The sequence below is a fragment of the Poecilia formosa genome, unplaced genomic scaffold (assembly GCF_000485575.1).
Source record: "Poecilia formosa unplaced genomic scaffold, Poecilia_formosa-5.1.2 Scaffold123, whole genome shotgun sequence".
NCBI classification, from domain to species: Eukaryota; Metazoa; Chordata; class Actinopteri; order Cyprinodontiformes; family Poeciliidae; genus Poecilia; species Poecilia formosa.
This window is the reverse complement of record NW_006800062.1, coordinates 1586515-1600718: the sequence shown is the minus strand read 5'-3', so window position 1 is coordinate 1600718 and position 14204 is coordinate 1586515. Positions and strand designations below refer to the sequence as shown.

Sequence of the window (14204 nt, the reverse complement as noted above, 5' to 3'; positions counted from 1 at the left end):
ATGAAACTTGATTTCTTGTGCAAATTCTCTCAACCCATTCGGTATCGAGTTGCTCTCAGCGTCTCGTTTCTCCAAACAAAACAAACCACAATTATTCGCAGCAGCGCCATGATGTCATGATGTAGTTAAATATCCCTGTTTAAACACTAACCTGCCCTTTTAAAGAACCCTTTCAGCCAATGATTGATTTTTAACGTTGTTCATTAATGTCATGCATGGATATGAAGCGTTTTTGAATCGCTGTTAACTTCCTGGACGTTTTTTCAACCCGACTGGTTTAATTATTCACCAGCTCAGTGAGAATTTGACCTCTGACAGCACAAATCACACGCTCTGTATCAGTGATGCAATTGGGAGAAACAATTTAATCAATGATATCTACTGAAAAAAAGAATAAAATAAAATCACATGGTTATCTACATGTGTTGTAGAAAACGAAAAGCTACAAACCTCCTGAGAAATGGAGCCGTGAAGGAGAACAAAGGGAAACGAACTTTGAAACCTTGCAGGAAGGTCTACAGGACCGTTTTAAATACATACAGACCACAAAGCTTACATCAAACAGTGTACAATATGCACACTTAGGGGGAGGTACAAAACTGAGAAGCTGGTGAAGATTAATGCAAATTTCACAACTATTCGTGTAAAGGTATAAATAACAGTTTTCCAGGTGCAGATCCATGAATTAACATCTTCATGAGAAGAAACTCTAAAATATTCCATCCGGGTAGAGGCCAGCTTTGTTGGACCTCCGTTTATTATCAAAAGTTTCACAAAAAAGGGCTTTTTTTTTTCTTTTGTTTTTTTCTATCTGCAGTACAAAGAGAGTCGTCTCACAGAAAAAGCAGTCCAAGCAACATTAGGTCAGTTCACTCAGAAGCAGACGGCGGTCCTCCGGTTTTCCTGCCGCTTCTGGTCGTTCGAGGTTGATGTCTTACTGGTTGTTTTTGGCTTTGGCGTGTGTGAGGATGTGAGACTTCAGGTTGGTCGACTGGGCAAATTTTTTGTTGCAGCCGTCGAAGGGGCAGACGTACGGGCGGTCTCCAGTGTGAATCCGCACATGAGTGCGCAGGTTAAAGTCCAGAGAGAAGCGCTTGCCGCATCCCTCAAACGTGCACTGCAAGGAGAAGAGTGTAAACGTTTCTATTCACGTGTTCCCAAAACATGTTTTATTTAATGTTTAGAAAGTAAAGGAACTTACTTGGAAAGGTTTCTCTCCTGTGTGGACCAACTGATGTCTCTTCAGTTTTGAACTCTCCACAAACGCCTTGCCACATTCTGCGCAGACGTGCACGCGAGGCCCGTGGGTGTGCAAATGCTTCCTCATCGCCGAGTTGTCCCTGAACATCTTGGTGCATCCCTAAAACGAAAACGAGGAGGATAATTCCCAAAAAAACAAGACGCAGAACTCCAGGGAATCCAACCTGAGAAACTTGGACTACACTGCAAAAACACAAAAGGATTCAGACTAATTTCTAGTGCAAGTATCTTAGTTTTCTTTATGTGCAGGTAACTTTTTGAAAAAATAGCTCGTTTTAAGTCAATAACTCCTTAATATTGATTTAAAAATTCTAGATCCACTGGCAGGTTTTCACTTTTAAAATGGGAAAAATATGTTGTTGAAATAATCTGCCAGTGGAACTAGTTTTGTTTTCATTAACATTAAATAATTATTCACTTAAAATCTACTTTATCTTGTTGGAAAGTTAGTTTGTCTTGCATATTATCTGATGCAAAATAAAACTTTTGCATCAGACACTTAACAAAAATATCTTGTTTTTGCAGTTTACTGAATTTAAAATCTGACTCACTTTATGCGGACAGGCTATTGTCCTGGGTGCATCGTCTTCTTTTACTTTTCTTGGTTTCATTCTGCAACACGAAAAAGGTCACAATTAGAGTAGAACTGATCCCCAAGGGGAAATGTATTTGTTAATCAGGGTGTTAAATACAAACATAGCCATAAGCAATGTAAAACTTATACAGAATATACACATTGTGTGATATTTTAAGTAGTTAAAATATGACTAAATCTAAGGGAAATAATAATGCACATAGAAATAAAAAGCAAAACCGCAGAGGGCTGAAGGCGTTGCTTTCACCATGTGTGCCTCGCATCACTTTTTTGTGAGTTTTCCACCAACATTTTGTTGTTTTACTTTTTTTTTTTTTTTTTTTTTTTTGGATGGGTTCTTACCTTGCAAACTCTGCCAGCTGCTTGGGGTCGGACAGGTCGATGCCCGGGATGCCTCCTGGGGGGAGCTTCTTCCCCGTCATATATTCAGAATAATCCGGAGGAGAGTTCTCCCCTGCGATCTGCTCCTCGTGAACAATGTCCTTCTTGTCATCTGAGCAAGAACGGGACAGACAGAAACTGAAAATCAATCATCTGTTGCTTCTTAAGTAGGCACTGAGTAAATACTGCAGAGGTTACAAAATTCAAATTCAACTTTAGCCACTTGTACTCAAATTGTAAAGTTATTTAAATACAACATACAGATATTTTTTTGCAAGGAAACAGATTAGTTTCCACTTTTGATCACAAAACAAGCTTTTGTTTGTGATTAAAAGGCCAGATTCATGTCATATTGGTGTACAAATACATTTTAAATCCTGCAAGGATGATTATTAGGGAACTTTGCAATGTGGAAGTTGAGTAAAACTCCATTGCACAACTTTTTTAGCAACAAGAAATACCTCAACCGTTTTAGCTGTAACTTGTAGCATTAATGTCAAATATAGATTTTAATATTCTAAATGAATTATAAAATTTTTTAAAATACTGATTTTTATCTGCATTACTTAGGTTATTTCCATATCTGCACCACCTTGTTTGTCGTTATATTTAAATTTATTATAGACGTGAAAAGTTGACCCTAAAAACATGACACTTTACCACAAAGGTCAAAGATTACGCTAATCACGTTGTTTTATCCATTTTAAACGCGTATTTTAATGTTTTTGGCTATTAGATGCCGAAATTTATCCGTTTTTGTTTAAATGTATTTTTTCGTTTGATATTGAACCTTTAAATTTGAGATAAAAGCCTCAGAACTGTAAAGTCCGAGGCGTCCCTGAAGGCATCTCCGGCTGCCGCTAACTGAACTGCGCCACAGCGGCCCAGCGGAGCTAGCAGCTACCGCTCCCCCTGTCGCCGCCATCTTCGTCGGCCAAATAAACGCCATTTTTTCGGGCCGCCATACTTTCTGGACCGGGGAAATATGGCGGCGCCCATTGACACATAAAACATGGCTTCCCATAAAAACAAACACTTTTCAGAGGAATTTTAACTCGCTTTGAACCGTCGAAAAGAGTAAGACTTTAGCGGAGCACAAGGCCCCAGCTGGGCCCACTCACACAGAGAACAAAGCGACATCAGCAGCTTGCAGGAACTCACCTGAAGCCCACATAGTAACAGAAAACTCCCCCTCCAAAGTCTTTATCTGGACCTGCTTCTGCTCCCACTTTCGGCCCATCTCTCCACCGCTCATGTAGCTCTTTTTGCCCGCTTTCTTCCCGCTTCCACTCTTCTTAACCCGGCCTCCGGACGTGCTTCTCCCGGCTACAGTAACGAGAGTGTGCTCGATGTAGTCCTCCTCAACGGCGGGCACGGGGATCAGGATCTGGTCCTCGTACCCGTCCTCCGTGTGCAGTTCCGAGTCCTCCTCTCCGACCACCTCCTCTCGGGTTTGCACCAGGATCACCTCCTGGTGCGAGTGGAGGTGGTGCGGATCATCCAGCGGCTGTAAGGCGATCATCGGCTGCTGTTCGCCGTCCTCCCCGACAACTGTCGTCTCGATGGTTTCCACCTCGATTTCATGCAGTTCTACTATTTCTGCTGGCATCTCCGACCCGTCCGTTTCGATGTACAGGGTGTCCCCTGACGCCATGATAATCCTGATTCCTTCTGCGTGTTTATCTGTAAATAATATTATTTCGATCACCTCCCCCCCTGTGCTCGCAGCTCTCTTCCTCCCACTCCAACAACTCTCTCCACTACTGTAATCTCGTCGCCACAGTGCTCTAGTTTTGAAGTCTCGCGTGATTTGGATCAATAGCGGATTCTCTGTGGAGTGCATTTTAGAATGGATTTTAATAACTTTTAAGACCATTCTGCGCATTTATTGATTGGATAAAACAGAAACCTAATTTTCGTTTTAATATGCAAAACGTATTTTGCATATTAAAATATAAATTAAATGCTGTTTTCCAGAGGTGGTAGAGTAGCCAAAAATTTCACTCAAGTAAGAGTAGAACTACTTCAACATGTTTTACTGAAATAAAAGTGAGAAGTAACTATGCAAGAAGTACCTCAAGTAAAATTTTTTGGTCTTTTAAAGACTAAATTTATAGAAATATTACAAAATTAAATTTTATTTAGTTTAAGTACAGCTACTCTTACTTTAGTACAACTTCCACCACAACTTATTTCACTGAATAAAAAACAAGGATGTTTTAAACAAAATTGTACCAGATACAAACATTTCTCATCTATATTTAAGTGGAGATACATTAAAAGTATATATTATCACTTGAATTTATACTCGGATTTATACTGAATTATTTATTTATTTATTTTATTTTATTACAAATTAACTTGAACAATTACTCAGTACTTGAGTAATTTGACTAAATACATTTTTAGTGTACCTCCAGTAATATGGAGAGCCACTTCAGCCAAAATAAATAATTGGCTTCTTTACTGTTATTTTTATTTATTTATTATTAATATTTGGGCAATCTCATTTTACTTTTTCTTAAGTAAAATTACATTTTTTTCTACCAACCTCTGGTAAAACTGTGACTCAAACAGGGACCTTTACATTTTGAGACATTATCTTTTGACTGTAGGGGGCGCTGTTTCTCCTGTAGACCTGAATTGCGCCGTTCAAACATCCATATTTAGTAAATGTTTAATCAAATACTGAGCTACTGACGGTAATGCCTGATTTAATATTTAAGATTATGTCTTTTGAAAACCGAAAAGATAAAGTTATGTGCAAAAAATGTAAAAGTAATGGGTTCATTCAGTGAAGTTACTAAAAAAAAAAAGTAAAACTACTCTCAAAAGTTTTTTTTTTTTCTTCAAAAAGGTACCCATCTCTGGCCACCTATAAGCTTGAACAAATTAGTTAATTTGTTTGTTAATTTATAAAGTCAGGTTATCCAGTCAGGTTATTAAACAGCGTTAATGAAATAAAATATTAAAACTTATGAAAAGATCACTGAACACTAACTGTATTCCTCAAAATATAAACTTTTAAAATAACACATACACACACACACACACACACACACATCTATATAATTTAATCAGTAATATTTTTTTTTTATTTTTACCGCAAACATTTCTGATATATTAAATCAATGTTCTCTATTTATTTTTGATCAGTCCTGGACTTCTCATTTTACCTCTTGGAGCTGATTATCTCCTCCCGCCGCCGGTTGGGAGGAGATAATCAGCTCCACGTTCATCCGCGCTGTACCGTTTATTACCGAGTGGAAAACACCCACAGGAAGGTTACACTCATGTGAGCAGGTGCACAGGTAAGTGTGTTTCTTCCACGCCCTCTACCGGAGTGCGGTAGGGAGGCGGTTGAGATCACACCTTAACTTTAGAACGGGTCCGCTCCTTTTTCTACCACCGGAGTGCCAAACGGCTCCAGGTGTTGAGAAGTGGAGTGGAGGCGGTGGAAAATGTGTCTGTTAAGAAACAGTGAGTAATCCTTTGTTTCTTGTCAGACTATCAGTCGATCTTTAAGATGCAACCAAAGAATAAATAATTTGAGTTACTACAAAAAATGAATGAAAATATTTTGAAATGACCTTGAAATTAATTAGATTTAGAATGAATGTACACTGCAAAAACAATCTTACCAAGAATTTTTGTATAGCTTAAGTGCAAATATTACACTAACTTACTTACAAGTTACTTTTCAGCAAGATGTATAGGAGCTTCTTTTGAAGTCAATAATTTCTTGATGTTGATTAAAAAAAATTCTAGATTCACTGGCAGATTATTTTGTTTATAAAAAGGAGAAATGTCTTTTTGCCAGTGAAACTATTACTGTCTCATCAATATTAAGGAATAAATTACTTAAAATAATGTTATTTAGCTTGCTGAAGAGTTAGTTTGGAGCTACAAGATTTTTGCACAAAAATACTTGTTAAAATTGTGTGTTTTTCATTAGAGATGGCATTTTACACTGCAAAAAGTTTTTTTGTTTATCTATTAAACTAATTAGTTTTTTCTTTTATTTCATAGATGTGAACTTTCCTCCGTTTAATAAATGAATGAAAGACAAAAATGAAGAAAAATTGATAAAAACTTCTCAACACATAAAGGCGCCAAAGGCATATTTCTATAGATTTTGACCGTTGGTTAGATGTACAAAAACAAACACAAAACTTTTTAACTCGCAGTAAAATGTTATGATAATAAACATCAGAAATGAGCTTCTATTTACTCTTTACAAGTGTGCCACCTCCTCCCGTCGCGCCGGCGTCCTAATGAGGCGGAGCCCTTCGCAACCTGCTCTTGTGGGTGTGCCCCGATACTGGCAGAGTTTTGATGACACACTGAACTCAGCAACGCCAGATTCCTCACACCGGGAGAGGAGAGCGACCAGAGCCATGGGGAAGACAGGTGGCAGAGACGACTTTGAGTGGGTCTACACCGACCAGCCGCACACCGCCCGCAGGAAGGAAATCCTGGGTGAGATCACAAACTTTTCACTCATTTTCATTCCTTAGCTGACTCCTGGGTTCATATTGTATTAAAGTTTACCCTGCTTATAAAAACACATCCGGTTAAACCTGTTTACTAGCTGTTGCTTAACGGACCAGTTACCCTCAACGGATGCGTAAAAATGATGTAACCACACAGATTAAATATTTTGAGTAAAAAAAATGATTTAAATGTGTTTGAATTACTTTGACTCTGATTAGTTTTATCTTGTAGTTAGTGTTTTATGTATTTATTTACGAAATTGAGTAAAATTGTTGTGCTTTCTTTATAAAAGTAACTTTCCTGCTCTTAAATATTCAATTTGGAACTAAAATAAAATAAAATAAAATAAAGGGTAAAAACTCCCCAGCCTATAAGCCCTTTATGGCTCAAGGCTTATTTGTAGGCTTGGTCTGCGGTTAGATGTACAAATATAAACACACACAAAGTTTACAGCTAGCAGTAAAATAAGAATTCAGGAACTAATGAAATGTATTAATCATAATAAAAAAAAGTAGAAACGACCAGTTTATGCTCTGTAGCTTCACCTTTTAAAGGTTTCTGAGAAACAATTTCACATGAGATGCTGCTCCACATTTTTGATCCGCGCAAAAAATAAATATAATATGCCACAGGGGCGCCACAATATGGCAGAATAATTATTTCTAGTCGGCATTTTCTGTGTTTAATAGCTTTTTGCATGTTGAAATTCCTGGTGGAGAACCTTTGTTTTCTTTGCATAAGTAACTGTCCTCCTTTTAAATATTTAATTGAAGAAGAAAAAACGGTAAACAAAAAGACTCTCCACTCCATACACCATCTACAACTGAAGGCTTATTTGTAGGCTTGGCCTGTGGTTAGAGATACAAAGAAAAACTTTATAACTATCAGTAAAATGAGAATTCAGGAACAATCACAAGAACTCATAAGATTTATTACTGCAGTAGAATAACCAGTTTATTCTCTGCTGGCTCATGTGCTTCACTATTTAAACGGGTTTTTTCTGTTGTTCACATGAAATGCTAATTCAGATGTTGAATATGGTGCATTAAAGGGCGCTGTGCTAGAGGGGGCGCCAAAATATGATGGAATAATTATTTTTAGTTGCCATTTTTTAAATTTAACAGCTCCGTGCAAAAAGTCTGTCTCCATCATATGTGATGCATAGGGGCGCCATGCTAGTAGGGGCGCCAAAATATGGCGGAGTAATTATGTCTAATTGGCTGTTTGTGCATTGAGAGCCTGTAATATGTTAAATTATTGTGTACAAATAGAAACACAAGCACACAAAACCTTTGTAGCTATCAGAATTCAGGAACAATCACAAGAACTAATAAAATGTATTAATGCTGTAGAAATAGCCAGTTTATGCTCCGTAGACTCATGTGTTTACAGAATTGTCTTTAATTTCACGTGAAGCTGCAAATGTTTAATCTGGAGCAAAAAGTGGGTATGCATTATATGGGTGCCGCGCTCGAGGGGGCGCCAATATAAGGTGGAATAATTGATTTTAGTTGACATTTTTTATATTTAGCAGCTGTTTGTGCATTGAAAACCTCCCCAGTGAGCTCATATAACGTGTCTGTACTACATAAAGTACTAAATTCTCTTAAATGAACAACTTTAAGTTAAACCGTCTCCTGGTTTTCTCTTGCTGCAGCATTTCCAGCTGTTCATGTTTTAAATTCAGCCTCTGCTCACTTTCCTGTCCAACTGAAAGTTGGAAGTGTTGATACTCAGTAATGAAAGGAATGGTGTAATTCAGGCTTTGGCACTTTTTGTTTTTCAGGGGGTTTTTTTTCTGTCTTGTAAATTTTCTGCCCTTTGCTGATGCTGCGTGCGGGTTGCGGCGCCCCGGGCTTCTTGGCACATTATCGTCTCATGATGACGCAGCGTGAGGCTTTTAGTGGGAGTGGAGGGAATAAATCCTTACACTCCTATTCCTACACGATTTAGACGCCATTTATTTATCTTTACAAACGGATCTAAAATATGATATTTAGCGCCGCGTTTGATTCGCGTATCAATAATTAAAAGCGCAGGTTAACAACCTGTTGACGTATATTTGATCCTGGGTTTGGTCAGCTGTTGCTTGGTCGCTCTGCTGTGAAATTAGCACCTCCAAGGTGTTTACTTGTCTCTTTGCCATGAATTATTAAAGATGTTTAGTTGTAATTATGACATCTAATCCCCAACCGCGTGTGGCGAGGAGTTTTCTCATTCTTCCTTTTGCGTGGAAGATAATGTGCCGCACATGAACAGAGCTCCCATTTATCTCAACTCACACGGAAACCTTTTTATCTTCATGCTCGCTCAAAGGACATCTGACTATCCAATGAGGTCACAAAATAAGTTACTGTCACTCTGTTTACTAAATGTCGTCAGAAAATGACGCTTTTCACAGTTTTCCAGTTTAAAGCTTGAAGCTTTAAAGAATCATCTTAAATATTAAAGTACATTATTTTTCTCTGATATGGTGAAGTAGAAATCCGATAATAACCTCACTGTGTGTGTGTGTGTGTGTGTGTGTAGGTGTGTGTGTAGGTGTGTGCGCGCGCAAAGCCATTAGGCCGTTTAAACAGCCTTTTATGGCGGCTGGTTATTCATTTATCTTTATTCCTCGCTGATGTCAACACTTTTAAAAATGACTCTAAACTGAATCTAAATGTCACATGTCTGATAAAAACTCCCATCATGCAACAGATTGTGTTCATTTATCGTTTTCTATGAATCATCGGGGAGTTTTAGTTGGACTCCAACTAAGGATTACTTAATCTGTCGATTATTTTGACGATTAACTGATTAATCAGATTCTTAAAAAAATGGCAGTCTGCAGATTTTTCATTTAAAGCTTTTTATACAATATTAGAACTACATTAAAACAAATTTATTTTGTTTTTGAATAAGAAAATAAACATGTTTTAGTTAAAAATTTAACGATATAGCGTCCGCTTGATCATTTATAGCAAAGGACGCATCTGCAGCTAAAAACATCAAAATATGAAAAGCTCAATCCTTTCTGCTTGACTTAAAATCAATAGAGTGACTAATAAATACAACACAACAAAAGGTGCTAAATAGATTTCTTTCTAATAATTTGAACCAAGGGAAGCTAAAACTATCCCACTCGAGTTTTGAGTAAAACATATTTACAAACTTTTTCTTAAATTCATCTTAACTGTTTATATTTTCTGTATGATTTTTGCATAATTATTGCTCTGAATGTGTTGTTCACAGTAAAAATGTCAGTGTTGAATTAACACCCAAAAGTGTCTGTGTCCAAGTGAGCAAGTGTTAAAATAACACTTTTGAAAGTGTTAAAAGATTGACACCCATTTTTTTGCTTAATTAACATTGGTCTATAATACTGAAATGGGTTTAAGAAAAGTTAAACTTTCCATTTCTGTGTATTGCTTTGAATATTTTCCACTGGATTTGATTGATATTGGCACCTTGTGGGTCAATTATTTACTTTTTTAACACCATATTATGTTTTGTAATCAACACTACACTGGTGTTACTTTTAATATATTTTAACACCAGCACCGTTGTAATGTTAATGTGACACTCTGTATTGTTGAATTTAACACCAGCTGACTTGGACACATGTAGACACTTTTGGGTGTTAATTCAACACTGGCATTTTTACTGTGTTCTTTCAGCAAATGGCCTTTTTTGATTCAGTACATTCTGCTTAATCGATTACTAAATTCATTGACTACTATTTCAGTAATCGATTAATCATGATTTATCCAATTAATCATGATTTATCGTTTCAGCCCTACCTTTTATGTATTTAATATTAACTGAAAACAGAGGGTTTGGTCCACAGCAGTAGGAGAATGTAGAGAAAGAATTGAAAACAAACCCTTTATTTACCAGTTTAACCTGCTTAGAGTCATCAAACTGGGAAACGAAAAACAAATCAGGAGCCTTAATTTGCATGGCGGCCCCCGTCATGTGAAGGCTTTCCCTGACTCCACTGCGCCACACTTCTGACTGTTGTTGTAGTTCCGTCAGGGTGTGGTCAGTCAGTACAACAGATCCAAACTTGTTTGCCCCAACGAGCGGATTATATTCCATGAAGCAATCCCATTTATTCCTTTTGTCAGTGGATTTTCCTAACGGCTACAGTTTAACTGTGTTATGTCCTTCAGCAAAACAACACCTCTGCCAATTAAGCAGAGTTTTGTCAGCAGGATTTTCCCAGGAGAGGGCTGGGCACCTTGCAATATGGGCTGCTTTTGAAATTGACTTAATTAATCCCAGAGCTGCAGCGATGACCAACAAATTATTTTCTTTGCATCAGGAATTTATACCTTTTGGATTTCTTCTGTTTTTCTGTAAATGCTTTTCCACATCACTATTTCAGCTCTTTATCAGCGAGATATTTTCACATAATTTGAACCGAGTGAAGTTAAAACTATGCCACTTGAGTTTTGTACATATTGTACATATTTTTGTACAGCTTTGGCTTAATTATTGCTCTGAATATGTTGTTGTTTCAGCAAATCACCTTGCTTTGGGTCTATATCCTCCAGTTAATGATTAATCAATTACTAAATTAGTTGACAATTATTTCAAAAATTGATTAATCGCGATGAATCGGATTAATCATGATGGAATCAATTATTTCATCAGCTAAATCGATTAACTCATTAATATTTAGACATCAAGAGGTGCTGAACAACAGATAATTTGAAACAAATGAAGCTACTTATACGCTTCAGTTTTGGATAGAACATATTTACAGAAAAAGATTTTTATTTAACATTAAATGAAAAATGTATATATTTCTGTACAGTTTTAACTTAATTACTGCTCTCAATGTGTTGTTCTTTCAAACAAATTGCCTTTTTTTGAGTTTTCAACGATTATAATCCATTACTGAGTCAGTTAAAGCTTATTTGAACAATTGATTGATCATGATTAATTCGATTAATCATTTGAGCGGTAGTCCTTACTCTTCCTTTCTGTGTTTCTCTTCTCAGCCAAATATCCAGAAATCAAGACCCTGATGGGTCCGGACCCCCAGCTGAAGTGGGTTGTGTCCGGCTTGGTTCTGATCCAACTCGTCGCCTGCTACCTGGTCCACAACCTCTCCTGGAAGTGGGTCTTCTTCTGGGCCTATGGCTTCGGCGGCTGCATCAACCACTCGCTGACTCTGGCCATTCATGACATTTCTCACAACGTGGCTTTCGGGAACAAGCTTGCGAAGTGGAACCGCTGGTTCGCCATGTGGGCCAACCTGCCCATTGGGCTTCCCTACTCCGCCTCCTTCAAGAAGTACCACATCGACCACCACCGGTACCTGGGCGGCGACCAGCTGGATGTGGACATCCCAACAGACTGGGAGGGATGGTTCTTCTGCACGCCGGCTAGGAAGGTCCTCTGGCTCTTTCTGCAGCCGTTTTTCTACGCCTTGAGGCCGCTGGTGGTCAACCCCAAACCGGTGGGTCCGATGGAGATCCAGAACACGGTGGTGCAGCTCCTAGCAGACGCCATCATCTACTACTTCTGGGGGCTAAAGCCGATTGTTTATCTCATTGCTGGATCCATTTTGTGCCTGGGGATCCATCCGTTCTCTGGACACTTCATAGCGGAGCATTACATGTTTCTGAAGGGACATGAGACGTATTCGTACTACGGGCCGCTGAACTTCCTCACCTTCAATGTTGGATACCACATGGAGCACCATGACTTCCCCAGCATACCTGGCAGTAAACTACCTCAGGTGAGTCTCTGGCTAATCATCCTTAATACCACAGCAGCTGAACTTTGGACTCCACTCATATTTTCCAATGCAGATATTAACCGACTCGTAGCGAGGGAGCACAATGTGACATTTTATGAGTCGCAAATATTGTCTTAACTTTTCTCTGCAACTTCTACACTGCAAAAACACAAAATCTCACCAAGTATTTTTGGTCTAGATTTTGGTGCAAATATCTCAGTACACTTCAAATAATTAAAACTGACCTACAGTAACTTTTAAGTAAGATACAGGAGCCTGTTTTAAGTAAATAACTCCTCAATATGAACAGTACTTACAACAACACATTTCCCTTGTGTTATAAGTTAATAATCAGCCAGTGGAACTAGAACTGGGTTGCTAGGCGACCGGCTGGGCTTGGCTGTGGTTGCTAGGTAACGGCACAGCCCTTCACTTTGAAACAAGTGTAATATTCTACCAGTGGAACCAGGATTAATATAGACTTTTTCATCAATATTAAGGAATAATTTACTTAAAATAAGCTTCTATATCTTGTTACTTATAAGTTATGTTTGTCTTATTTCAAGTGTACTAAGATATTTGCACTAAAAAGTAGATTAAAAAGTACTGGGCAATACTTTATTCAAAATGCTTTCCTCTTCCAGTGTTAAATGTTGGACAGAAATTATATTTTATTTGTCTTTGAGAGGTTTGACTTGCATTATTATTCCTTTGCAATTATATTACTTGAAAATGTTAAAACTATATTATTGTTTATCACAATAACTTCTGGGGTAATTTCTCATCAACTTCAGTGTTTCAGATACTTTGATTAGGACATTCTGAAACCTTATTTTTTGGATCATTGTTCTGCTGGAGAATCAAACTTAACTGGATGAAAGAGATTCAGCTTCTGGGTTTACAGGTCCTTAAAATCCTTGAAGATTTCTGTACAATGTCCTTGAAAGTATTTGATTTTCAAACTGCACAGTTTTGTAATAAAAATAAATCTAATGTTTGATTAAAAGCTTAAATTTGGAAAATTCTATTTACAATTTTACATATTTAAAAATAAATATTTTTGTTACATTTTGAAGTTAATCAGACTAAAATTTATTTTTTTAGGTCAGTTAGAATCACCAAAACTATTTCTATTTGTTAAAAGCCAGGAAACTCAGCATTATTATTATTATTAACAGTAAAAAAATGAGAAGATAAAGTCATGAACTGAGACTGTCGTCTTAAGTTTATTTGTGTTATTTTTTATCTCCAAAGTGTTAGAAAACTTATCTTGAAAATGCTTGAATTTTAAAGCAGGAAAAGTGAACAAACCCTGAATTTGAAATGGTCAAATGTGAACTTTTCCCCCTTTTAAGACGTAAATCATCATGTGAAAACATTGTTTCATTTGCTCAGGTTCTCTAAAATTAATCTGATGTTCAGAAGCATCAGCTTTAACTAACACCTACAGTTAAAATGTTGGAGTTTTGATGTTTTTCTAAGCTGTTTTCCTTGTTTTTGCAGGTGAAAAAGATAGCAGCGGAGTATTACGACTCGCTGCCGCAGCACACCTCCTGGTTCCAGGTGCTGTGGGACTTTGTGTTCGACGAAAACATCGGCCCTTACGCCAGAATCAAACGGGAGTACAAGCTAAGCAAGCTGGAATAGATTACTAGTGATATTTATACAGAAAAGTTAAATAAAACTGTTAAACTGCTACTTACACCGCAAAAACACAAAATCCTGCAGCACATTTTAGTCCAG

At 37.5% G+C, this 14204-nt stretch overlaps 2 protein-coding genes across 2 annotated transcripts; one reads left to right on the top strand and one right to left on the bottom strand.

The window, feature by feature from the left end:
• Positions 1–345: 345 nt before the first annotated feature.
• On the bottom strand, positions 346–4034 carry yy1a (YY1 transcription factor a). The gene is made up of 5 exons (XM_007561159.2): positions 3398–4034; positions 2198–2348; positions 1812–1872; positions 1202–1360; positions 346–1117 (listed from the first exon to the last, which is right to left on the bottom strand). Exons 1-5 carry the CDS (start codon positions 3888–3890, stop codon positions 935–937), a joined length of 1047 nt encoding a protein of 348 aa, XP_007561221.1. The 5' UTR covers positions 3891–4034; the 3' UTR covers positions 346–934.
• A 2240-nt stretch (positions 4035–6274) lies between these two features.
• Positions 6275–14204, top strand: degs2 (delta(4)-desaturase, sphingolipid 2). The gene is made up of 3 exons (XM_007561157.2): positions 6275–6715; positions 11719–12461; positions 13965–14204. The coding sequence occupies exons 1-3, from the start codon at positions 6433–6435 to the stop codon at positions 14106–14108; spliced, it is 1170 nt and encodes a 389-aa protein (XP_007561219.2). The 5' UTR covers positions 6275–6432; the 3' UTR covers positions 14109–14204.